General features: G+C 45.5%; 2 protein-coding genes across 4 annotated transcripts; one reads left to right on the forward strand and one right to left on the reverse strand.

Annotated features, from left to right (window-relative positions):
- Window positions 1-273: 273 nt before the first annotated feature.
- Window positions 274-13657, reverse strand: LOC120784706 (NACHT, LRR and PYD domains-containing protein 3-like). 3 transcript variants are annotated; one of them, XM_040118721.1, is made up of 12 exons: window positions 12860-13187; window positions 12336-12445; window positions 12103-12200; window positions 11805-11921; window positions 10930-10984; window positions 10001-10223; window positions 6598-8383; window positions 4497-4670; window positions 4028-4201; window positions 3257-3430; window positions 2651-2697; window positions 274-2366 (listed from the first exon to the last, which is right to left on the reverse strand). In XM_040118721.1, the coding sequence occupies exons 3-12, from the start codon at window positions 12156-12158 to the stop codon at window positions 1825-1827; spliced, it is 3348 nt and encodes a 1115-aa protein (XP_039974655.1). In that variant the 5' UTR covers window positions 12159-12200; window positions 12336-12445; window positions 12860-13187; the 3' UTR covers window positions 274-1824. The 3 variants fall into 3 exon arrangements, with proteins under 3 accessions (XP_039974655.1, XP_039974654.1, XP_039974656.1); XM_040118720.1 differs by lacking the exons at window positions 12336-12445; window positions 12860-13187 and adding an exon at window positions 13588-13657; XM_040118722.1 differs by lacking the exon at window positions 12336-12445.
- A 3067-nt stretch (window positions 13658-16724) lies between these two features.
- On the forward strand, window positions 16725-24270 carry aste1a (asteroid homolog 1a). Its single transcript, XM_040118650.1, has 6 exons — window positions 16725-16851; window positions 18318-19150; window positions 19598-19903; window positions 20156-20360; window positions 21393-21537; window positions 23484-24270. Exons 1-6 carry the CDS (start codon window positions 16725-16727, stop codon window positions 23881-23883), a joined length of 2016 nt encoding a protein of 671 aa, XP_039974584.1. The 3' UTR covers window positions 23884-24270.
- The last annotated feature ends 2402 nt before the right edge of the window (window positions 24271-26672 follow it).

A 26672-nucleotide genomic window follows, 5' to 3' on the forward strand; every position in this document is an offset into this window, starting at 1 on the left:
TGTAAAATGTCTTGTCTAAGTAGAGGTAGTCTATGAAATAGACCCCATTAAAATTCGGGGTCACGCCGAGCGCCTGCTTAGGGTCCCCGTGGGCCCCGTGGCCCCCCGGGAAACAGCCAGCACACCGTCACAGAGCTACCACTCAGTTATCATGTAACTGGCTTAGTGGTTTACAGTCAGACATCGCATCCGATCTTACAGGTATCAGGCTGCGACATCAAATGATCAAAACCCTTTATCTTCACTATCTGGGATGTGGTGACACAAAGAGGGTGGGGCCGGGTCCCGACAGCACGGATGTTTGCCTCCTAACCCTTTAATCCGGCCTCAGAGGCAACGGGACAACTGAGAAAAAGTTCAAGCTGGTTTAGTTTTTCACGTTTTATTAACCCCTTGACCGTTCATTTACATTTTATGTTTCGTTCAAATGCATATTTATCAAATGTAAAGATAACTGAGTGTAACAAATATTAGTATTTTATCATCTTTAGGAAAAAAACAACAACAACGGCCGAGTGTAACCTTAAATCTTAGAATGTGAACAGTATTCAAGGTCACTAGAACTCCCAAATTCATAGAAAAAAAAAAGAAGAAATAAAATGGACGTGACCTTGGGGTCAACGATAGGCGTGGCCCATTGCATTTGCATTGTCCCTATAAACAGTGACGGTGAAATGAGGCTTTCTGAAGCGCTGGTGCATCTTCACCGATTATTCATTGATTAACCCCGTTGAAATGGTGAGCTCACCCACATTACATGGAACATAGTCCGTCCGATCGGATAGGGTCGGTTTGTCTGTGGTGGATGGAATTCAGTTTCACACCGCTCACACTGTTGAAGCATGACATTTAAAAACTCGACAGCAACTGCGCTTTACAGAAAGCCGCCCTGTCGCTCTGGACGATCCACGGACCTAGGACTGCTTTTTCTTTTGCAGAAGGTCCTTGGACAACTGTCGACGGACTGTTCTGTGGATTGTCCTGAGCAACAGCGTATGTGCTCAGTCAGCCTGGCAGGGGCCACGCCTGATGGATGAAATAAAACTATATTACACACTAAGTCTGTCTTCGGTCCCTCAAAGTGCTGGGCAAATGTGGTTCATTATCGTAATGTAGGCGAAAATCTTTTATTATGAAGATATCTGAAGATGAAAATGGGAGATGTCACCATCACCGTATAACGTATTCTGGTGTGATGCTGCACATTCCATGCGATATCTATTTCCCTTTTTTTAATCATTAATTATTAACACTTGATTTATGGAGATTTTTCAGTTTATCAGACATTAACAAAAGCCATTATCTCAAGGTAAAAAAAAAAAGGCGTGTCGAGGTGCGAGATCATATTTCCAAGCCAGGTAAACTATTCACATAGTTTATTAATGGGTCCCGGGTTTTGTAAAATCTCTCAGTGGAGCCGTTGAGGGTGAATCTGATTTTTTTCCAGCTTGATCTTCTGCATCGCATCTTTGATCCATTGGTTGTGCGATGGAGGGGTCACACCCTTCTATTTGAATAGAACTGAGCGTCTAAGCTAATAGAGAGGAAGAGGCAATGACCTTCTGTAGGTGAGCAGGGAGAATGGAATCAACTCAAACTGAGAGTACACCAAAGATGGCATTCGTATGAGAGAGAATAGCATTACAGCCCTGAGCCTTAGAAATGGTGTCGAAAAAGGATGACCGGAAAGGGACGAGTCTCGGGAAAACCAAATTATGCACCTTTCACACGCACCAACTCAGCGAGAGACATAAATCACTGTAAAGTAGGAGAGGCGTAAAGAAAGCCGGGCCAGAACCGTGGTGTCGCTGAAGATACACCAAGCTAGTTCAGCTGACAGAGTGTGATAGAGGAGCCAAAGTCCCAGACTCTAAACCCTGGGTAAAGAGGCTCAGTGAATTTGGTGAAAAAGCTGTGCAGGTGTGTCAGTGACCTTCCAGCAGAAACTCTGTAGAAGGACAGGATGCCAGCCTCCCAGTCCAGGTACACCGCCACCCTATGGCAACCTGACGAAGGAACTGAAATGGCAATGCTCTTGATATTGTGATATGCAGCATAGCCGTGAGCAGAACAGTGCAGACCCCAAGACATCTGATTGTATCCTATCACACAGCTGTTTGGCACACCCTTACGACCGATGCCCTTGTAGGTCACTCCGATCCCGGCCCAGTTTCCTTCCCACTCAACCTCCCAGTAACAGCGGCTGGTCAGGCCCTGCCGGAACAGGACTTGGGTCCAGTAGTCAAACCTGTCGGGGTGATCGGGATATGGCTGCTCCTCTCTGCCCTGGGTAACTCTTCGGTTCCCATCAGAGATAATGAGGAGTTTGTGGGCTGTGTTGAGATCCAGTGTAAGCTCACATGCATCTGGTGGTAGGCAGAAGGGATAGAATTAACAATCATTATGAAACAAGTTTGATTACATGCAACATAGAGAGTGAAATGATGATTTCCTTTTCAAAGCTGTCTGTGTCCTGGAAAAGCAAAATGAATGGTGGAAAGCTTGTCCCTGAACATATCACATGTACTGTACGATCCGCCAACACCTGATACAGGTGCAACACGGTTTTTTCCGTTTCCCTGTTCTTTCCGTGATCAGCATGTCACAGTGTATGGTGTGCGCTACCTCACCACAGAAACTCACAACTTACGTTTTGTCAGTCCAGGTTTTAGCCAGTATTCTGCATTGTGGTCCACTCTGTGGGAAGAATATGAAACATGCTGTCAAGACGCTATGGATCATTATGTACAGAAAGCATGAAAGCCGGCCCGAAGGTTTGCACTTCATTATTTAAATTGGCCGGAAATCTTGCTTGTTGCTCTTGTGTCTGAGGATTCGCAGAGTCACTTTTCATAAAAGACAAGACATTAATCTGACGAGGTCGGACCTGTAACATTTATGAAAAACTTCAACATGACTCTAGTCTGAACTGAATGTTTGCAGTTCATGTAAAGGCGCAAGGTTCGGTGCACAGACAGAAATCAAACATGCATCGTGTTCTTGCATGTTTTTATTTTCGGCTCAGCGCGCTCTCTGTGGACCAGGTGCCAAATATAGTGCGAGTATCTGCTGCAGTCCGTTATGGTCTCGTCATGTCTGGTTAATGCTATTACACATTTATGTAATCGAGACATGTGCTTGAAAGCCGAAAAGCCATGATTTTAACAGACAGATGAAGCCAGCATTGTGACAGATTCCATGTCTGAAGAGGGCTTTAATCTGCCTCATCAGGCATCGTGATTTCTGTGTTCTCTACCTCAGTTTAGTTAATTCACATTGTCCTTCCCGCAGCGCTTCAGAGATGAGCTTCAGCCCAGACTCTCCGAGGTGATTGAAGCTCAGGTCCATCTCTCTCAGGTGGGACGGGTTGGACTTCACTGCTGAGACCAGGAAACCACAACCTTTCTCCGTGATGCAACAGAACGACAACCTGTCGAGCAGCAGATTTTAATTTCATCTCTGTGAACGAGGCTCAAACAAAAACCTACAAAAGGGGAAAAGCTTAATGGTCTTGCTGAAAGATGATATTTCAATAGATTCCAGAGCTCTTAATGCCTAGTGATCCACCAACTTCAACCGTAGGGATACAGCCATAGTGAGGGGGGATGGAGGGAGCATCTTTATCTTCGGGAGGAATGTTGGCCATAATGGAGATCTAACCACAGGCAGTCTCACTGTGAGACCACAGAGCTAACCACCGGCCCCCCATGCCACCCAGGAAATCTGATATGCACAAGCACACACTTTCCTGAGGAGAGGTCTAATCAACCAAACAACATACACCCATGTGAGCTGGATAGTTTTTTTAATGGCAGACAATGGCGAGGGAGACATGGTAAATAATAATTGCATGTTTTTTGGTGTAAGTATGTGGGACTAGTTAGGTGCTACAAAAGTATCCAAAGAACAGCGGAGAAGAAAAACGAGTTAACACGTCTGCGAATAGTAAAGGTCACTAAAGTGAGCCCAGTAATAATTATATTAGTATTAATTCTTTAATCTCTGCAGGATATGAGAATAACGTTACCTGAGGATTTCCAGTTTACAGCACACATTTCCCAGTCCGGTGCAGAGCAGCTGCACTCCCGAGTCTTCAATGTCATTGTCACTCAGGTCCAGCTCTTGAAGATGTGATGAGGGACAGCTCAGGACTGAAGCCAGCTCCTCACAGCATCTGTGGGTGAGGCTGCATCTGTTCAGCCTGAAGGGACAAGAGTGGCAGCAGAGGATCGCCAAAGTCATTAGGATACATCTTCTAGCGACCATGAATGTATACGCAAACTCTGACGGCGATAATGAAGTTTGGTACAGACAGTCTAATAGTTGTCAAGATATCTATTTCTGATACATGATTACCTGCTAATGTTTAATTATCGGTAAGAAAATATTAGGAACTGGGAAAGATACAGAAATACAGAATACAAAAAATGAACTTTGCTTAAAAATTACAATTACTAAATTTAAAAAAATTTAAAAATTACACAAGACTTGCTCACGTCAGTGTCTTCAGTCTGCAGTAAGGGCTCTGGAGTCCGGTGCAGAGAAGCTCCACTCCAGAGTCTTGCAAACTGTTGTCACTCAAGTTTAAATCACAGAGTTCCGAAGATGATGAGCTGAGAGTGGAAGATAGTGCCTGACAGCAGTTCGCAGTGAGTCTACAATCATTCAACCTGATAAACAGAAAGACAATGTAAGTGTATATTTACTAAAGAAAACCCACTGCAACACTTAATTTGAAGAGGGTGTGTATAATGCTGAACAAACGCTCCTAAGGGTTTGTAATGGGAGGTTTGCGATTTTTAGTAACCTGGAGGAGTTAGTATTTTTGCTAGTAACGAATTAAAAACTCTTTTGGAGGGTAGTTTTTGGGTAATTTATATACTGAGTATTCTTAGACTTAAAACTGTATCCACTGGCATGGACAGGTTCTGGCCCCCCGGTCAAAATGTCTGTTACTGTGAATGGTTAATTAAGTAGGATATGAACTGATCTCCAAAAGGCATCAAGTTAAAGGTGAAACATTCTTTACTACATTTTAAGCAAGATTAGTGTACTATTTTAGTTTTTGTACAATTTTAGAGTGAAAAAGAGGAAAGGAGCACCATACGAAAGAGAACCAAGAGATTTGTGCTCTCATAACTTTTACCAAGGTCTCAGACCTTAATTAGCTTGTTTGGTCTGCGGCTCGTTCACGGTCATCATTGGGGAAGGCCAAGTGATGCAAATGTCAAAGCTTTATAAATACTCTGGCTCCTCAAACCTTGTCCCAACAATCAGCAGCCGTGGGCTCCTCTAACCAGCTGCCTAGCTCTGGAAATTAGAATAACTGATGCCCACAAAGCAGGAGAAGATAGCAAAGTGTTTTCAGGAAGCCGTTTCCTCAGTTCCTAAAGTAATTAAGTAATAGAAGCAAACGGGAACAGTGGAGGTCAAGTTGATGCTGGAAGACCAAGAAAACTTTCAGAGAGAACTGCTGGTAGGATTGTTAGAAAGGCAAATCCAAACCCCCGTTTGACTGGGAAAGAACTTCAGGAAGATTGATCAGACTCTGGAGCGGTGGTGCACTGTTCTACTGGGCAGCGACACCTGCACAGATATGACCTTCATGGAGGAGTCATCGGAAGAAAACCTTTCCTGCGCCTTCACCACTAAATTCAGCATTAGAAGTTTGCAAAGGAACATCTCAACGAGCCTGATGCATTTTGGAAAAATAAGTCCTGTGGAATGATGAAGTTAAAATAGAACTTTTTGGACTCTTAGCTGCTTTAAAAAAGCTTTTACAAGCTGCGATACTTGCCAAAGGGGGTGTTGACCATGCAGGGTGCCCAAACTTTTGTTTCAGGCCTTTTTCCTTTTTTGTTATTTTGAAACCTCAAAAAAATGGAAATAAAAAGTAATCTTGCTTAAAATATTAAAAGAAATGTTTCACCTTTAACTTGATGCCTTTTGGAGATCAGTTCATCTCCTACTCACTTAACTATTAACAGTAACAGGGGGTGCCCAAAGTTAACATGCTTTTTTGTGTATATATATATATACACAAAAAAAGCATGTGAATTTGTCATCTGATGTGAAACATATGTCATGTTATTCACGTGTACACTGTTTCAGATGTGATAAATTCACATAGGAATATGTGGTTTATCACATAAGGAACAGTGTTTCAGATGCCATTAATTCATTCATGCAGGTACATGTAGTTCACAAACATTTCACATGTAAAATTTAATATTTAATGTGGAAACGTGTGGCGGTGTGACGAGGGCTTTGAAACTACACTCGGATCTATATGTCGGGAAATAGACTTTACACAATATATTCAAACAACTTCAGTATTTCTAAAATCCTGGCTACGGCCCTGCTAGTGGTTTCATGGATAAACTCAAGCTGTCAGGATAAAAATAATCTGAGCAGACTGTTAAAGTAAAAGTGACATAATTAAAAGGACACTTAGGGATGACAGTTATAAAGATCAAACATTTCCCCATTTTGTAATAGTGCTGGCAGTGTAAACCAAGATTATAGAGCGGAGGAAAGACCTAAGGGAAAGTTCCAACAATGTCAGATTTCAGATGTCTGATTTGCAGAGATACTTGCTTTGCTGATCTGGATGCTTTGAGGACTGGTAGAAGCCTCAGAAGACCTTCTTCTTTCCTGGAGTACCTCTTCAGTTCAAACAGCTCAAGCTGCTCTTGTGAGGTCAGCAACACAAAAACCAGGGCCGCCCAATGAGCTGCAGAGAACTCCTCCATCGCCGAGTCTTGGTCCGAGTCCAAGTAGCTCTGGATCTCCTCCACCAGAGAGTTGTCATTTAACTCATTCAGACAGTGGAAGAGATTTATACACCTGTCAGGATGAGCAGTCTGCCTAATTTTGTCTTTGATGTACGTGATGGTTTCCACATGACTCTGGGAGTCGCCGGTTTCTACCTGTATTCCCAGGCCTCTGAGCAGACCCTGACTGGGCACCAGAGAGATTCCAAGGAGGAAACGCAGGAAGAGATCCAGGTGGCCACTGTCGCTTTGTAAAGCTCTGTCCACTGCAGCTTTGTGCAATTCAGATACAGGCTTTGTTTTGTCTATGTGTTCAGGTTCTTCGATCATCAGGTTTACACCGTTGACCTTGTACATCACATGTACGTACAAAGATGCGAGAAACTCTTGGACAGACAGATGCACAAAGCAGAAGACTTTATGCTGCATCCAAGGCTCTTCCCTGAAGATTTGAGTGCACACTCCTGAGTAGACGGACGCTTCTTTGACATCAATACCACATTCTCTAAGGTCCTCTTCGTAGAAGATCAGGTTGCCTTTCTCCAGCTGCTGGAAGGCCAGCTTCCCAAGCGACATAATCATCTTGTTATTCCCATGGCAGTCCAGCTGCTGCTCTTCGCAGTACTTGACACGCATCTGTGTGGCCTCATGTGCCACAAAGTGGATGTACATCTGAGTCAATGTCTTCGGTATTTTTCCTCCTCCTGCTTTGGCACACATTTTTCCCAGGACAGTAGAGGAAATCCAGCAAAACACCGGGACATGGCACATGATGTAGAGACTTCTTGCTGATTTTATGTGAGCGACTACTCTTTTGGCTAAGTTTTCATCATCGATTTTCTTGTGGAAGTACTGCTCCTTCTGTGGGTCACTGAAGCCTCGTATCTCAGTCACCCGGTCAACGTACTGAGGAGGGATACGGCTGGCTGCAGCAGGTCGAGTAGTTATCCACAGAGTAGCTTTTGGTAGCAGATTACCTGCAATGAGGTTTGTCAGCAGCACATCCACCGAGGTGGACTGTGTAGCATCACTACATCTCTCATTTCCCTTGAAATCCAGACGGAGTCTGCATTCATCGAGACCATCCAATACAAACAGAACTTTGTACATCTTCAGGTCTTTGATTCCGGTTTCTTTCAGGTCTGGAGAGAAGTCATACAGGAGCTCCATTAAACTTCTTTTTTCATTTCTAACCAAATTCAGCTCCCTAAAAGGAAGTGAAAACAGGAGCTGGATGTCTTGATTGGCCTTCTCCTCTGACCAGTCCAGCATGAACTTCTGTGCCAGTACAGTTTTACCAATGCCTGCTATCCCCTCGGTGAGTACCATTCTGATTGGTTTGCCATGTTCAGGCAAGGGCTTGAAGATGTCTTCACACTTGACTCGCGTTTCTGCAGACCTGGGTCGGTTGACGGCTGTCTCAATTTGCCTCACCTCGTGTTCACTGTTGATTCCTCTAACCTTTCCATCAAGTACGTAGAGTTCTGTGTATATTTTATTGAAGCTTGTGGCATTTCCATGATATGCTATCCCTTCAGCCATGTGATCATATCTCACTCTCATACGGGATTTGAGTTTCCGCTGATACATAATGAGTTCTCCGTAATACCCTAACAGAACAGAAATGAGTCATTAGTCAACTTTAACAAATTATATCTTTTTACTCTTAAATGATAAGGCTGTCCATATTCATTGTTATGAAGACACATGTCAAACAAATATGACTGTATGGCTCTTTTCTTTAGTTTTACTAGTTCTCTCCTACTTTGGGATGCCAAATTCTGTCTGCTTACTCTACTCATCCTTTAAGGCTACAGATAGACATGTTCGACCTCTGTGTTGCATGTGTTACAATCCCCCTACGACTGCACTGGCATCAAGATCAACCAGCAACACAGGGCTAATAATGTCCACTAAAGACCATGGTCATGCCAGAGGTACCACTACCAGTGATCAAATTCCTGGTCTCTGTGGATTAGCTTTAGTGAGGTTTAGGATCCCCCTACGTCCCACCTCAGGATCCCCCAGGACGGGCTTGTTTTCAAACTTGATTTAGAAAACAGCACCCCTTCAGAGGAGAATTTTGTAATGGCACCCCAAGCCACCCAAACTCCAATATAATATGCATATATGTTTGTACATAGGTGTTTACTGGTTTTAATGATTTTAGATTTCGTATCATTATATTATATCATATTATATGATTGACTGGTAACCTGTCCAGGGTGTCCCCAACCTCCCGCCCAATGTCAGCTTGGATTGGCACACAAAAAAAAAACTTCACACGCACGCAACAGCGTGCTTCACCTCCACTGCTTTTCCTAGGGAAAAACGCTGCACTGCCTTTATTCCCCCCTAACAAAAAAGGTCCATATTATCAGTATAATATTAGTACGGGGCTATTTGAGGGAGGGGGCAGGGTTGTGAGGGAAAGCATGACAAAATCTGAGCGTGAAATGAAGAAAAAATGCCCTCAAAATGAGCGACCATGTTTTTGAATAAAGATAGGATAGAAACTCCATATATTAGAGCCTTTAGACTAGCTTAGTGGCCACGTATCTCAGGCCGAAAACAGCCATGCCTTAAAAAAAAAAAAAAATGAAAGAGCTGCGTTGTTGGTGATGTGCTGTAGCAGGTAGCAGTGAGGGAAAGCAATATGATCCAGGAAGACCAGTTTGATCCATGAGTTTGAAGGTTTATCAGACACTAAAACACTGCACAGCGCTTTTTAATTTTATGAGGAAGAATTTTACAACGTTGGAAAGTCATCACAACGAAAGCCATTTTAATTTCTGTCTCCACAATCACCAGGTACCAAGTAATAAAATGCGATGTCAAATTTCCTAAATAATCTACATGGCATGTGTGTGTTCACGTATTTGATTGGCCAGCCCAGTATGTAACTTAACGACATGGAATTACGTTGCAACAAAAGTGAGCCAGGAACAATTTTTTTGCCGGATGACCGTGTTTTATGTTACAAGGCCTCAGCTTTGGCTGCATCAGCACACTAGCCTCTTTGAAAAGAATGAAGGGGCTGCATTTTCGCACACAGAGGTGTTGTCTGTCTGAGCATGACCTTAGCGCAAACCTTTTCTTCTACTTTCGTGTCAAACCCTCTACAATTTACAGTTTACATCCTTATATTCTGTAGAGTAGATGACATAGGAATTAACTTTTGTCACTACACGCACAAACACTTCCCAAGAGAATATGCGAGCTCTTACTTTGCTCAAGGATGAAGACATGTGCATCCATTTTCATGGTCTTCAAAACATGGAGGGCGATCTGCAGAAACGCGTCCTTGGCTGCTGCTTCTGACTGAATCAGTTCATCATCAACCAACTGCTCCTTTTTTTCATCTTCCTCGAACTCTCCACAGGGATTGAGGACCTTCCAACAACTCCTCATATTAGATTTCACAAATTCAAAAAGTTTGGCTTCAAAATCCTGAAATTAAAAAAAAAAAACATAAGTTGTAATTTAAAAATATCATTGCCAAAACATATGACAAATTGATAATGATGAAATGAAAATGCAACGAAGAAAACAACGCAATATGAACCAAACCCTGCTAGATGACAATTAGTGATTTAAATGATGTAGTTCAAGGGTAGAAATAGCAGGTACTGTACATTTAGGACATGTGAGAGTAATGTGAAGGAATGATGTGAAATGATTAATTTGAGGGAGCAATTTATTATAGTACCCTGCAACCCCATATTTATACAGTCAAGAATGTTCTAATGGGGTTTTTAAGGCTTACAGAAAAAAAGTTGAAAGAGAAATTGATTCGCTGTCTAAATTGAGTCAGCTGCGATGGGGATGCTCCATTGTGATCTGACCACTGCATTTCTAAAAAGCTGGTAACATTTCAGGTACTGTATTTTTCCCATGTGGCCTACGTTGCCAATAAGTGCCGGTGCACTCGATTGCTTTTGGCATAGGACTAAGGTGCAGACTTGGGTAATCAGCTCCAGTTGGTAACACTGTAGGGGTGTTTCATGACGGTTGCTCAAGAAAAACAGGGTTTAATTGTCAAGAGCCCGTCTTTGAGTCAACCTAACAAAGTGCACCAGGGTCAGTCTGCTTCAGAAAGCTGGTCTGGAGCTAATTTTGAGCAGTCTGAGTCAAGTCTGTCTTTTAACGCACTCACCTCTTGGTCCAGGTTCTGATTGAGTGCAGTCTGGTCATTGGAAACTCTTGAATGTCTGCAGGTATAAATACATTTGCATACTGAGGAAGCTTTCACACTGATAGCAATGGTTTACGAAAATATTTTCTTGGTCACAAGTTAATTCTGTAAATACTTCTGATGAGCATTACTAAACCCTGCTTCTTGTCACTGTTACTTGGCCCAGTGCCAGAGGCTTTATTATCACACACCTTATACATCCTACCCATTACTTTTTTCATTCCATTCCTGTTTATTTCTGTTACTCTCCAATCCTTTGCTCGTGTAAGTAAACACGGCACAGTTCACGAGGCTAGCCAGCCATAAGGTTTACAAGGAGCTCACGTGATCTGATACTTCCTCCGTCACTGCTGATGCCGGATTAAAAAGACGTTTCACCAGGAGGCAAGCTCGAATCAATGCAACTCAGTGACATCACCACAGTCAAATAACATCACACAAGACGACCGAAACAACAAAAATACCAGCGGTGCCCAAAAGAAAAATACAATCGGCAGAATTGACTGCCAAGCTTCCTAGAATAACATTGTTGCTTAGAACGGCAAATCCCATCAGGAGTGAGTGCTGCTTTCTGTCAGGAAACCCTTTTAGCTAACTTGTCAATAGCAGCATAACAAATTTTATTTCATTTTGCCTTTGAAATCAACTACCTCTCACTTCAGCCAACTGGACGGAGCAAGTTAGATGTCAGATCCTAACCATATATACAAAGAGTTTCTTTTAAAGTGATCGAATATCCCATGATTATTAGTATTAATTAATTACATCTCACCATTGCTTTTCCTGTTATGACAAGTGAAAATGTTCAGCACTGGAAGACAATGTGTCTCTCTCACCTTTCACCAGTAGGAACATCTACTACTCCTCCCTTGAACTGGTCAGGAATGTCCATGGACCTGTTACTCTTCAGGGAAAGTCCACTGGGACACGAGGACGCTGCTGCTGGTTGGAGTCTGTAACCCAGAACACAACTAAAGCTGCTTTAATCCTTTGAGTTACTTCTCATGATATTTTCTTTTGCATTTGCTATCAATTAAAAAGGTTATCATTTTGTCAAATTGTGTTACAAACGTACGTTAGCGGGAACTGTATTTTGTGTTGACGCCTCCATAAATTATCTAGAAGTCTACTCACGTATCTGCCTCCATACTGGGCAGCCCACACGTGTTACTGGTTTTCAGATGGGACATTCTTCCGCCATCCGGTGTTTTCTGTGGAAACTCGTGCTTTACCTTTACGGAAAACAGAAGGTGAACTGGCAGTTATTCCCGGCTTTTACAAATATCAGGGGAAAGTCAAATGAGCACGGCGAAGAACCTGGCCTAACAAACAGTGACCATTTTAAAACAGGTACAAATAAAACACACTGGTGCTCTCTGTGCTCTCTTCCTCTTGGTCAGTCTAGGATCACACGCCGTCGCACCAGAGGTCTCTGGGTAAGGAAGGTGACTCGTCTGCTGCTCTACTCCCTCAGATGCTTCAATAAAGAAAATACCAGCCAATTATGACACAGTAAACTGTCATGTTATATATAACCAAATACGTTTAGCCCACTTTAATGGTAATTTGACACTAATAACACTTTAAGTAAGGCTTCGATATCATTAGATTCTTTAATGTGTGATGTGACAGCGAAGGGAGCAGTTGTGTTTTTCTTGTTTTAATTTGAAAGCCCTTTAAAATTTATATCCATGGTCTCCATTTTCATACATGTTGAAATGATGATACTGACACGAAGCAGAGAGCCGGAAATGGGATAACTCGAGATAACCGACATGACCCAGGTCAAATAAGGCCACTGTGAAATTAGCGATACGAAAACTGGACGACGCGATAAGGGTTTCCCGTCGCCCGTCTCTTCGATCGGGTCTCGGTACTTTCCCTGCTTTACCTGAGAGTAATTTCAGTCACTTTAACAGTGACTCGCCCTTCAGCGTGTGGAGCCTGTCGGTTCTCCTGTAGAGTTTATTAACAATATTGATAAATAAATAAAAATGAACAAAACAATGAACACGAAACAAAATGGAGCCGCCTGCGCACTCGAAGTCCTCTTCTTTCATTTTCACTTTTCCGAAGACGTTTCAGCTGAACCGCCTTAGCGCCTCTGATTGGTTTATCCTGACGTTATCGCCCTAATCCTAGCCAATCATCCCTCTTCATGCCTGAACCTAACCAAGCCAAACTAGCAGACCAACTAGCTGACTAACCAGCTAACAACTAGCTAACTAACTAGCTAACAACTAGCTAACTAACAGCTAACAACTAGCTAACTAACTAGCTAACTAACCAGCTGACAACTAGCTAACAACTAGCTAACTAACCAGCTAACAACTAGCTGACTAACTAGCTAACAACTAGCTAACAACTAGCTAACTAACCAGCTAACAACTAGCTAACTAACCAGCTAACAACTAGCTAACTAACTAGCTAACCAACTAAGAGAGACTGGACCTCAGCTGCTTCCTGTCGGTCTCAACCGGGACGCGTTAACCACGTGACCCTGCAACGCGATGTTAAAGCACTTCACCGACTTTCAGCGAAGCGTCTAACGGGAGTGAGACGGAGGCTGTAGAAGGAGAAAGAGCAGAGCTTAGCAATGCGGGGAAACAAAAAGCTCACCGAGTCACAAGTATGAGACATTAATGTGACTAATTTAGTCACAAGACTGAGACCGTCATAACTTTGATTTTTAATCTGGTAGTTTTCTCTAACTTTCAGCCGCCATTTCTAAGTAAGGCGTTGGCCAATGAGAGAGTTTCCCCGCAGCCGGTTTTCGTCAGGACCGGTATCTGCTCCACGACGCCGGCCGTCGTCCGCCCTCGTTTCAGTTTCCCCTCCTGGCGCCTTTAGGTTTCACTTTCCTTTTCCACCGGCAGACCCGTCCTCCGTGTCCAGCTGTTCTTCGGGCTCTGCGCCGGTGACAGATCCAGGTGTTGACCCGATCCCTCTACTGTCCCTAACACGTTCATTCCTACGTCGTGACGAGACAATCGCACCTCGGGGTCCATTTAGGAGCCGGTCCGGAGCTCTCAACCGGGTCAAACGTCCCTCGTCAGCAGGTGGAGGACGTATTTAGACGCTTTAAGTAAAAATAAAGCACGATTAGAACCCAGAGATGACATGTACAGGTTTTCATTTTGCCTGTCCTTGGAGAGGAAAGTAACTAAGTACAATTCTGAGGTACTTGTACTTGACTCGGATAGTTCCATTTGATGCTGGGTTACATATAAACATCAACACATTCAGAGGGAATTTTTCTACTTTTTACCGCAACTTACGGCTGCAGTTACTTTTCAGATTCAGATTCAGGCACGGGAGACGTTTTAGCGCCGAGTACCTTGACTTTGACAGTAAAGAACCCTCGTGTACTTTTACGTAGGTAGGATTTTGCATTTCTACATTAAGGTGTTGGGATGCGGGAACGTCTTCCACCACTGTGCCTGCCTGAATAAAATCCTTTCATAATTCGGCGTTCGGCCTTTTTTTCTTTCACTGCAAATGCAAATCGGACACGAAGCTAAAAAATACATTTAAAATATAACTTGTAAGCTCTCATACAGCTGTTGAAAGCAGCGGTGAGTTTGTACCAGTGTAAACCACATCCGGACCCAGACGTCACCACGGCGGCGGCGCTGTGGTCTGTGGCAGGAGACAGAAGAGTGAGGCTTAGACGGGAGACAGACCCTTTCACTGTTCGTGCTTCTGAAAAAAAATCACTCCAGTGTCACTGTAGTTTACTAGAAGGTGGTGATGATGTGAAGAGGGTGAAGGAGACTCCACCGACACCGTCTCGATTGCATATAAAGGTTTATAACGAAGAAGCGCAGCGTCGAGTCCAGCACCCGCAGGTCTGCTCGTGAGAGGGTGCGAAGCCCATGAACCGCTGGAAACCGGCCTCGGTCACCGACTCTTAAATGAGGCCGTGGTCTTCCTGAAAACTGTCACTAACGTACTGTTTCAGTCACAATGCATTAACTTCCTCCTCCAAACCGTGAGGCCCCCTCTGACGACCTTTGACCTGGGGCCTCTATGTAAACACAGCTCTACATATGTCAACATGCACCTCACCACCTACACGAATGCTGACTTTTTGATCATAGACTCCAAAGAAGTGTCTCTACCTCGGTCGGCGTGGACCGGGGGAGAAGGGCGCCGGTTTACTGCCGGGGCTGTGCCGCCTTGTTCCAGCGGAGCAACGCAGAACTAGAGATATTCACTAGTCATAGGTGCACAGGTTAATTACAGGCCGAGAAATCCAACCGTCCCCTGCATTTGGCCACAGGTTCTTGTCTCCATCACACCTTCTGTCCTGCGCTCGGTCCACCTGGGAAAGGATCTTTCTGCAGCCTGATCCATCCTGACTCTCTTCTGCAGGTCTGTCCAGACACCCAGAATCCACTGTGTCCCAGAGGGACGTCTGTTCATGAACTGAGTTCCTCAGGGGGGCTGAGGGACGGAGAGTAAGGTGGGGGGGGCACCATCCCGGGACGGGCTGCAAACCAGTCTGTGACTGGGAGAGAGCAGTGAAACCCCACGTTGTCCCATAACAGTTACAAACCGCTCACCTGTCCCCTGTCCTCACCTGGTGCAGGTCTTGAGAACAGGTGCCCAATCAGCAGTTTCCGTGTTCTTTATCTTTTACTTGCCTTTAGATGCAGATGCTGCAGAATGTAGCTTCTGTTGAGTCCATCCTTCAAAACATCATTCGTTTAGTGAAGTACGCAGGACGCAAAAGGTTAAACTCACGTCTATTTATTAAAATACGGCAGAGTCTTAAGGACTGAGGCTGCTCACGGAGCTCTGGACCAGACTCTGCGTCCCTGACAAGCCTACAGCATCCACATCGGTTCACGGGGTCTGAGTGTCTAGTCTCTCCCCGGTCCAGCAGGTATCAGGTGTAAACATAGTAAATAACATTGTCGTCTTCTTATTGGCTGAGACCTCCGTCACTCCTCAGGTACGCGCCTCCCTCGTAGGGACGTTTCCCTCTGGACGTGATGGACTCTCCCCATTTAACGACTTACCTGTACAAAAAGACGAGACGCGGGACGGTTTCTCAAACTGTCCTGTGTCTCCATATAAGGGGTCGTTTGTCTCATAGAGACAACCATGTGTCTTTGGGTTCATTCTTTGCAGAATAACACCTGTTCAGTTCAAGCACCTGAGTTTATATAAGCACAATCATCTGGTTTCTTTTAGTCTCATAGTAGGATAAAATATAGAAACACATCAAAATAACCCTTCACTAATCACAGTCGACTTTACTCTGTGTTGCGTTTTTTGGTTTTTAAAATGTACATTTAACGTTTTGTTTTGGGTTTTTTTTTTTTTTTTACAAAACTCTGTAAACGTGTAAAATGGACGAAAAACACACAGAGGTTTGGTTCGCTGGCTGAGTGTGAGTGAGGAAACTGAACATATTGAGTGAGACGTGATCCGGTCCCTCGCTGACTGCGTCACGAGTTTTGCAATAGTGAACTTCAGTGTTGACGAATGTTAAAAAACAAAAACAAAAACAAAGGATGAAACTGGTTCCGTCCTGGTTTCACGGTCCTCGAATGTTGGCAGAAGATGTTTCCCCCCCTCCCCGAGCACCTGACACCCCGCAGCTGTCCGGAGGGGCCGCGCCGGGACCGAGGGGCCGCGCCGCTGCTGCTGTCAGGAAAGTGAAACTTAGGGAAACAGAAACGGAGCGAGCGGCGGCCCCAGTATAAGAGCGGCGCAGATTCGGGTCCTGCCGCAGACTCGGAAACGAGATGGGTGTTCAGGGACTCTCCACTCTGTTGGATACCTACCGGCAGATCTACCGGGAGGTCCAGCTCATGAAGCGCCGGCTGGTGATCGACGGCTGCAACCTGCTGTACCTGATGTACTTCAGCTCAGGTAGGACCCACATGGACCAGGGCATCCCACCGCGGCTCCGCACTCAGGTCTCACTCCGCCGCGGCTCTGCACAGAGAACTTCAGGGATAAACTTGACCCTGCGCTTCATTTCTTTTATCTGACAGGAAAAATGTCAAATCAAAATAAAAATGACTTTTCTTTAACTTTATGAGCGGGTGTCTCGTGTCGGATGACATTTTGGGTTTTAATGAGTAAAAGCGGTGGAAGAGGCAGAAAGATCTTCGTTCACCAGGTGGAAGTGGGGGAACCTCCGCTCCTCGACGCACCCTTGAGTCCCGCATCTATACCCCAGCTTCGGCTGGTTCGGGTCTGGGGAAGAATGAGCAGCAAAACGGGCTGAAGGTATCGAAAGTAGGACGAGTCCCCTCTGGGTCTTAACTTATGTCATCAGCTTATTAACACGGAGGCATCTAAGGTATAAGCAGCTTGTTAAATGTCGTTTCCAGCGGACGTGAAGCCATTTTTTTTTATTTCTTTTGTATTTCTTTTCTTTTCTTTTTTTTGTTTTTAAGCAAATTGTTGGGCAGATCAATGGATGGGAAATGTTTCATATTTTACAAGCTGATCAGCTGATCGTTAAAAGGAGCTGGAAGGGAGGGTGGAGAAAGATCCGGGTGCGGAGGGGGAGCGGATCTGATTTTTTAGCTGTGAACCAGATCCCAGTGTTTTTACTGAGATCTGGACGCCGCCGTCACCGGCTCCAACTCCACCCGTGGACACGCGTCAGCGGAGGCTGCTGGAGGAACAGACGGTGAACGACAACGCAGTGAAACACGGGATGGAGTAACGGAAAACGTGTCCTCAAGTTCTAATCATATATATGAATAAATATCTGCCCACGGCCTCATTGTAGGTTCACAGTTAATGGTTTTAGTGATAATAAAAGTCCAGTGTTAAAGTGTTACCGCGGTGAAATATTCTAATGACAGGTATTGGAATTGATAGACTTTGGACCTGATTTACAAGCGAGCTGCAATATCCTCCCACACACACACACACACACACACACACACACACACACAACTAAACGGTGACCAGAGACAGAAGTCAGAGGATCACCAGAGTTATCACGGTTCATCCCGAGGGGAGCATGAATAGTCGTTGAGAGAAGTCAGTCTGGACCAAGGAGGTGGAGCGACCGAGCGACCGACCGAGCGACCGACCGAGCTGCTGGCGTGGCTGAAAACAAATGTCCCCTGCACCAGCCTGACGAGTGTTGAATACAAGGCGACGTGTATAAACTGAGCTCAAAATGTCTTGGTGACAGCTGGTTACAGGGGCCGCTGCAGTCTGCCAGAACTGCCCGTCAGAGGTGTCCCAGCTGTTCGCCGGATGATACTCGGTGTTGAGTTCTTTGTTCAACTAGCCAACCAGCCGGATGTGCGTGTCGGTTAGTAATGCAGGGTTCAATTTGTTTATCGTGTTTCCTTTGCTTGATCGATCAGGTCTGGACCAGAACCACGGTGGGGACTATGCCGCCTTTGAGGACCAGATCGAGAGGTTTGTCAACGCCCTCAGAGACTGCGAGATCACGCCATACGTGTTGCTGGACGGAGGCTCGGACCACACCGACAAGAAGCTGGAAACCTTGACGCTGAGAGCTGAGCGCCGGATCAAGAAAGCCCATCAGGCAGCGGTGGGTGGTGGGAAGGAGGATGTCCTGCCAAATCTGGCCAAGATGGTGTTCAAACAGACGCTGGCCCGCCTGAAGGTCAAAGTGGCCCAGTGCTTCGGAGAGGCCGACCAGGAGATCGCTGCCCTGGCCAGAGAGTGGAGGTGCCCGGTGCTTTCCAACGACAGCGACTTCTACATTTTCGACCTCCCAGACGGGCTGCTGCCCATTGCTCATTTCAAGTGGGAGGCGGTGGAGCGGAGCGGCTCGCAGCGCTACATCCCCTGTAAGAGCTACAACGCCTCCAGCTTCTGCATCGTCTTCGACATCCAGCCCCGGCTCCTGCCCGCCTTCGCCGCCTTGGCCGGGAACGACTACGTGAAGATGCGGAGGACGGAGTCGTCCGTCGACTGGGCTCAGTTTGACCCGGGACGCAGTGAGAAATCAAGCTACCTGGAGGGGCTGCTCTGGTGGTTGCGGGACTTCCGGGAACCTCGGGAGGCCCTGGAGGCGGCGGTGGGGCTGCTGGGAGAAGTGAGCAGGAAGAAAAAGGAAGAGGTGTTGCAGAGCCTGACTCAGGGGATGGAGGAGTACCAGGTGCAGCCCAGCTCCCTGAAGAGTTTCTTCATCAACGGGACAGCACCTCCGTTCGCAGCAGTAGAAAAAGTAATTAAGTCCTTTACTTTCAAAGGTTTTTTTTTTTTTTTTTTTGTCCCTTTATCAAGGTCAAGTTGTGCAGCAAAATTAATCTGTGCGTCTCCTCAGAATACGTGGTTCTAGCAGGACGAGCTACCGGCAGGGTTAGTTAGCAAACCACTGAAGCTGACAAGCAACCGAGCCGGCTGCACCGGCCCAAGGCAGATTTTTAATTTTCACTGTTTGGGCCAACTCATTCCCAGGTTAGCTGAAAAAATGAATCAATAATGAATTTGTGAGTTTGCGCTTGCAGCCGTAAGATGTACGTAGAGGAACATGTCAAATGTTTTCGTCTAACATGCAGAGGAAAGGAAAAGTATGAGCGAAACGCCGAAGAAGCGCTAGGGTGTGTGTAGGGTAGCGAAGTGCAGTAACCGTGTAAGTCTGCTCAGTCTGTTCTATCCTGTCCTCCTGGAGGTGGCTGGTCTTATCCCAGACTGGATCCGGCTGCCTCTGACGCAGGCCCGGCTGACCGGAGACATCCTGGACGTGCTGCAGCTGCAGAGGATGAGCCTCAGCATCTCCGTGGACCACAGAGACGTGCCCAGCGCCAACCTGACCTCCAGGCCGCTCCGCCAGGTGATGTACGGGCTGCTGCTGGGCGGGGCGAAGCCGCTCCAGGTGGAGGAGAGAGACCGGGAAGGCCTCCGGCTGAAAATCGTCCCGGTGCTACCGGCCTTCAGAGGGGTGGCTCAGCCGCTGGTGCTCGGCTCGCTGAATCAGGTGAACTTTTCCCGCGCGCACGTCGTCACCCCGATGATAAAATTCATTTTCTGCACATTGAGGCTACAATGAAAACGATTGACACTGTGATGACGCAGACGTCTCGCTGTGTGTCACGCCTTCATCGTTCTGCCCGATTTACTTGTAGGAATGTTTTAGTCTTTAGTTGTAAATGAGTGGAATCAGTGAAGTTGCATCGAACAACAGCGTTTCTCCACATTTACCCTCCGTCCTGCTGGATGTCTGCCCCAGGTGGAGCTCTCTGAGCGGCTGCAGGTGTTGCTGCAGGCTCTGGGGGTGACCGAGGCCCCTCTGAGCCGCCTGCCGTCTCAGCTGCGCCTCCCGGTGGCCGTCACCTGCTTCTGGCTGCAGAGAGCTGAGGTTCCTCAGGAGGAGAGGCTGGTGAAGCCGCTGCTGCTGTGGCTGAGTCACGGAGACCGTATGAGAAGGAGTTCAGGTGTTAACCACAGACACACACACACACACACACACACACACACACACACATGCTTTGGTTTATGATTTCTGGTTTGTTGTTTCTTTTTTAATAAGATTATTAAAAACTTGACGTATCCGTTACGGCTTCAACTATCGACTATTTCCATTGCATTCAATTGCTGATATTTTCTCATTACTTGATTTCTCCATAAAAAAAAGTGAAACTTCGCTTAAGATCTTTTGTTTTGTCCAAGTAAGAATTTAAAACCTGAAGATTTGAACTTTTCATTGATATTAAACGGAAAGAAACTACAAATTTTCAAATCTGAGGAGCTCGATCCAGAGTTTCTGACATTTGTGCTTGAGAAATGACCAAACACTTAATTGATCATTTAAATAGTGGTGACACTTAATTTTACGGGGGCTATATTTTCCAGCTAGTTTCCTGGAAACTTTCCTGCCGTATTTGACTTTTTAAGAAAAGGGATCTCTGATGGACACTGACGTCTGTTTAGAAAACTATTTTTCACTCACTTGCTACAGAATTTCCCAGTTTATTCTAATAAATACGTTTATGATGAGCGAGTCCTTAATGACTGTAGCAACTTGCACTTTCTCCACTTCCCCTTTAATAATTACCAAACTACATAGGCCTTTCTTGGAACTACCTTAGTAATAAACTGCTAAATACCAGCTAATTAACAAAAGGAAATTAAGTGGAAAAAAACGGTACCGTAAAATAGAGCAGTATCTGTTTTTGTGTCTAGTGACTAATCGACCAGTGGTTTCAGCTCTATCGTCTGACTGATAGAAAACAAAGGAAAGCAGAAACGCTTCTCTGTTGAGAAGCTGGAACCAGAGAGTATTTGGCTTCCTTTCGCTATATTTGCCTGAAAAACGATTGAAACGATTAATCGATTATCAAAACCGCCGCTGATTATAGCGGCAGCCATCAGTTCACCGACAACAGCGACGGCACAGCAGCGCAACCTGTGAATGAAGTGTGTGTGTGACGTGAGTGTGTGTGTGTGTGTGTGTGTGTGTGTTGCAGCTCTGCAGGCCGACAGTCAACGCTGTAAACGGAAGCTGGACTTGGCCGTGGCTCACGCCTTCAACCAGTGGCAGGCCTGCCTGAAGGACGCCGTCCACCTGAACCAGCTGCTGGGCTGCCCTCTACCCGAACCACAGATCGCACGGTGAGGCTCCACAGGCCTGTAGAACTCCCTCCTCTGCAGCGGGGCACCCGGCACGCTCGTCAGATCAGCAGGGTGAAACGGGGGGCGGCCGCCTCTGCTCATTTCTGTGACTTTTCTAGACCGACATAGACCGAGTAGAGCTGGCGACACGCAGCTTCTCCCTGGCCGTGGGGCTTGAGTGGTGCTGGGAGGTTGCGGTGTTATTCTGGCTCGGTATATGCGGAGCCCGCACCTCTACGAGTACCGGGTATTTCCAATGTTTTGGAGTGATGCGCACCTTTCAGAGTGCAGGACCCACTAACGAGATATCATGTCGATATCGAGTGGAGGTAAAACAAAATGCCTCATCGTCCTCCCAAAATATGAAGCAGCAGGCTGCATGAAGCCGACGACGTATGAAATCGACGGGTGTTTTGCTACGCTTGTACTTTTACATTAAAAAGAAGAAAACTCGCGCCAACTCGTGTGTGACGTTATGTTGCATCATGACGGTAACAGAAGTAAAAAGGACCTGGACACGATGAAAGTATTTTAGTAAAACCTAAAACAGATATTCACACCAAGGGGCAATAAAAGCTGCGCAGTCAACAGGCAGCAGGAATCAGGAGTGACTGGCTCTGAGTCTGCTGCCCTCTGGGCGCTGGTACACGGACGAATCCGACGGTCCGCGACGCTCCCGGTCGGCCTCTTCGTCGTCCCCCGCCGCGTACGGGCTGCAGCCTCGCCGGTACGGGAGGCGTCGCGGGCACCGAGCCTGTACGGGAGCCGGTATCAGTGCTGAGCCGCCCCAGCAGCGGACGCACACGGCTACGAGACTTGCGCTGCTTGAAGCGAAACTTTGTCACACAGTCCTCGGTTGAGTTTTTAACATTATTTAAGGTTGTAATGCTTCTGCTAACACGGCTGACAGTCAGTTGGGTAAAAGCCGAGGAGGTGGGCGCAGGTGAAAGCCTTTCTAGAGTGTGAGCACGCGGCTGCTTCCCGGCGGCAGAACGAACCAGCGTGAACTCGATTTGTAGTGAACTCGCAAAAATACCGGCAGAAAAGATTCGTTCGTTCACTTTGGGCCAGTGCTCGGCTTAAGCCCCGAAAGTTTCCAGCACCGCCCTGGCTCTTTACTCTTCACCCTTCACCGTGCACAGCAATTTTTTTTTGTTCTACACCCAGATCACAGGTGTGTAGGAACCTGTGTGTTTTAAACCGAGTAAACGCAGCGAAGCACCGAATGGAAAACGCAGCACCTCCCCTCCCCCCCGAGCTCCCAGTGGCTCAGGCCGCCAGCACGAGGCAAACGCAGTGTGGGGCAGCTGCATTTCATACAAGGTTAAAAAAAACAAAAAAGAAACTGTTAGAAAGCAAGTCCCGGTGGTCGAGATTTCTTAGAAAGCCAAATGGCGTTTGGCTTCCTGCAACAGCGATGATCCGTTACTTTCAGAAAATTCCGATATTTGCAAAGGTACAGATGCTTATTTTTGTCAGTTTCAGTCACATCCAACGTATGAAAGATATCAACGACAACCGGTCGGGATGATGAGGCCTAGAATTATTTCTTTGTCACTATTTCCCAGCTGTACATGACGATAATTAATTAATAATTTAACACGACCCGGACCTGGATAAGAAGCAGAAAATGTAGGGAGGGATTAGTCATTAAAAAAAAATAACCTGGTTATTTAAGGTCCACGTGTGAATTTTACATAAAAGGTCAGAGGTCTGGAGATTTTCCAGACAGCTTTTGCTAAAATCAAACAAACCATTTTAGTAGGAACATTACTGCCCACAGCAAACTAGAAAAAACTATTTAAGACCTTTGTGAATGAAACTGAAGACTTTTTTTTGGAGGATACTGAAATCGGTGCTTTTTGAGACTTTAAGACCTGCAGATACCCTTAACTCGGTTAACGACAGGGTGAAAATCTCCATCTTGTGTTCCTGATGCTGTCCAGGTTGTATGAGGGGACGCTCATCCACCATCTGGTCCACAGGATGAGGGCAGGGGGAAGACTGAGGGCCTTCCTGAAGAGCGATCGCTCCGCTCTGAGCCAGTACCGAACCATGCTGTCCGTCGTCCACCAGATTCAGTGTCGGGGACCGTCGACGCCCTCAGAGACGCGGAGGAAAGCGACGCAGCGGCAGCCGCTGGACGACGTGACCGCCAACCTGCAGCAGCTGTTCCTCCAGGACGAAGACGAGGAGACCTCGGACAGCGCCAGAGCACAGGAGGACCTACATCTGGATGATCTGGTGTCGGTGAGAACTCGGTACAGAACCAAGGAGCGGTACAACCGGTGCAGCGACCCACAACTGGCCCGCAAAGCGGATTGCAGGGGTCGGGACATCCTCTGAGGACCAGAAGCCCGGCTCCAGCTCAGTGTCCCGCCTATGATGAACTAACGCCGTCCTGTAACAGACGTTTCATGCTTGTCCTCTGCTGGTTTCGATCCGACGACGTTTTATTTTCTTTCCTCTCTTGCTGTGATGATTTATTATGAGCCGAAGCTTCTGTACCAGCCTGCAGCAGCGGATTGGCGGGTTTTAACCGTATTTATATTTGCTCTTGTTCTTTGTATAGCAGCACTTTTAACTCTCCGCTTGTCTGAGATGATTGTTTTAACTGTAGATACTCTGTGTGTATCTGGCGTCTTTCAATATTTATCAGCTGATTTCTTAAATTTCTTTTTACTTGTCGAGATAAGAAAGAAATACAAAGAAGTTCATGTTAAATCCATTGTTTTAAGGTGTAATTTATATTTTTAACGTATGGGAACTCAATAAACTTTGGTCTACCACTCGAACAGCCTCTGTGGATACATTTATCTCGGAACAGTGAAAATACGAATAAAAACAAAGTCAGCTTCTTTAAAAGATTTATAAAATTTTAATATACATTTTATTCTCACCCAGCAACACACACACACACACGCCCACACACACACCATAAATAAAACTGAAAATAAAGACAGTGAGTCAGTGGTGTGACTGGTGTCGGGTCTTTACAGCATCTCTCATCTCTTTAACGGTTTTGGAATTTTCTGTTTTAGCGAATTTCCTTTTTGTCAGACATCAAAAACTGGGGTTTGTGAAAGGGACAAACTTCAGCTGCAGCGGTGGAGAAAGGAGCTTTACAAACAGTGATGCACAAAGAACTGCAGTGGGTTCGAAATACACCGAAAAAGAAAGAACAAGGAGACTGAAATCGTGAAAAGGTAAGATGATGAAAGGGAATTATTTTTAAATGGAAAGATATATTTTTTTTGAAAGAGTTTATTATATTTATTACACAAACTTTTAAAAAATTTTTGCCAACAGTTGCCTGTAATTGTCTCCTTTTTTTTTGCCTTACTGGTTTTAATTTTTTGTTGACTTGGGAATCTTATTTCTTATGAAAAAATAAAACAACATCAGCTCCAGATAAACAGTCGGATAAACTATATGGCCTTAAATAAGTAGACACCCCTGTCAGCCCGCTTTAAATCAAGGCTGGATTATCAACCGGGCAAAGCTGGAAACCGCCCACAGGATCCAGACCCCCACGAGCCCCAAAAGCTTCAGGTTTACTCTGATTCATTTGGGTCTACATTATCCGATTAATTACAAGTTTCAGTGAAATTTGCACCAGATAAGTACAAAGGCAACTATCAGGGGTCCCCCCATCCTGAATCCTTTGGCCTCGGGGCTTGTAGAGGGACTCTGTGCCAAGACCTACTTTTAAGACCTGAACTGTTATTTGGTGTAACGTTGTGTTTTATCAAGTAATTAACACACAGAAAAACTCGGGCAAGGTCGTACCGTTGCCTCACGGGAGAACTGTCAGGCTGCAACCAACGGTTATTTTACCATCGATACGTCGGATCGATTGTTCAGTGAGTAAAATGCCTCGTTACTCGCTGAGGCCCAAGTGAACATGCTCAGATGTCAACGCTCAGAAACACAAAGATGTTGACTTTTTTGCCCTTTTTGCTTTTAGAAAAATGACCAGAACAACCAATCAAATGATCAGTTATGTCTGTCACTTGACTAATTGATTAATCCAATAATCATTTCGGCTGAAGAGTACTGGTCGGTGTCTGGGCCCCTGGGGGAATAACTGGGTTCAACAGGGGCCCAACAACCAGTTTTTGCCCTGGGGGCCCCTAGGGGGCTTTGATGTGCTTTACTTCTAGGTTTGTTTTTCTCGGTTCCGATTAAAGCTGCAACAGTTAGTCAATTAATCAAGTAAACGTTAACATAAATGTTGCTGCTCATGACGTCGAATGCAACTTGGTGTTTACGAGAGGGTTCTCTGAAGTAGGGCCGAAACCAAAAACTAGTTCCGCTATCAATTAATCTTCAGACCATTTTCTCCATTTATCTTCTGTTATGTTCAAAAAAAAAAAAAAACAATGGGGAGAATTTTACATGGCGATGCCTTCAAATGCCTTGTTTTGTCCGAACAACAGCGCAATACCCGATTATTTTATTTTACTATTCTAACATTGCCTTTGGAAAAGCTTAAATTTGTCTGGATTATTTCAGAGGGTTCTTTTTATTACTGTTTCTTGGTGAGTACAGCTTTGCAACTAAGAATTGTTTTCGTTATTCACTAAATTGACTGTTATCTTCTTGATTAGTCAATTAATCGTTTGGTAAATGAAATGTCACCAAATATTAAATGACGTCAGTGACGAATGTCAAATAAAAGCAAGAAAAGCAGCAAATCTACATATTTAACATGCTGAAACAGGACAGTTCGTCAAATAAACTGACAAAATTGACCAACGGATTAATCGACTAATTGTTTCAGCTCTACTTTAGACTCAGTCAAAAGCCTGTAGATGAGAGATGACGGGAATCAGCTCTACTTTGTGAGATACTGTCAAAACCACGCAGCAGTAGACAGACCATCGACACCCGGAGGAAAAGACCTGCCACCAGTCACGTTTGGCCCCGACACACAGCAGGTACAGAAAGCACAATTTATATAACAAGCGCGTGTGAATGTCGTTAAGACCAGAGACAAAAAGTCCAAGTTCACACACACAGATCAGTCCCAACATCTGGATCGATGACAGGGGAGAGGAACGCAGTTAGAACTCGTGTCTGGACGGTCTGAGTCGTGAACTGTAGATTTCAATCACACGTGGCCGCAGCAAGCG

The sequence above is a fragment of the Xiphias gladius genome, chromosome 22, assembly GCF_016859285.1.
Source record: "Xiphias gladius isolate SHS-SW01 ecotype Sanya breed wild chromosome 22, ASM1685928v1, whole genome shotgun sequence".
Lineage (NCBI taxonomy): Eukaryota > Metazoa > Chordata > Actinopteri > Istiophoriformes > Xiphiidae > Xiphias > Xiphias gladius.

Bases quoted from the DNA above. Each gene is read 5' to 3' on its own strand.
- LOC120784706 (XM_040118720.1), bottom strand. From the start codon at position 13,608: ATGTCTCATACTTGTGACTCG. The intron at 11,922-12,102 runs GTGAGTAGACTT...TCTGGGTTACAG, and splicing joins CCCAGTATGGAGGCAGATAC to ACTCCAACCAGCAGCAGCGT. The intron at 2,698-3,256 runs GTAGAGAACACA...TTCTTCCCACAG, and splicing joins TGTGAATTAACTAAACTGAG to AGTGGACCACAATGCAGAAT.
- aste1a (XM_040118650.1), top strand. From the start codon at position 16,725: ATGGGTGTTCAGGGACTCTCCACTCTGTTGGATACCTACCGGCAGATC. The intron at 16,852-18,317 runs GTAGGACCCACA...TTGATCGATCAG, and splicing joins CCTGATGTACTTCAGCTCAG to GTCTGGACCAGAACCACGGT. The intron at 19,151-19,597 runs GTAATTAAGTCC...GTCCTCCTGGAG, and splicing joins CGTTCGCAGCAGTAGAAAAA to GTGGCTGGTCTTATCCCAGA.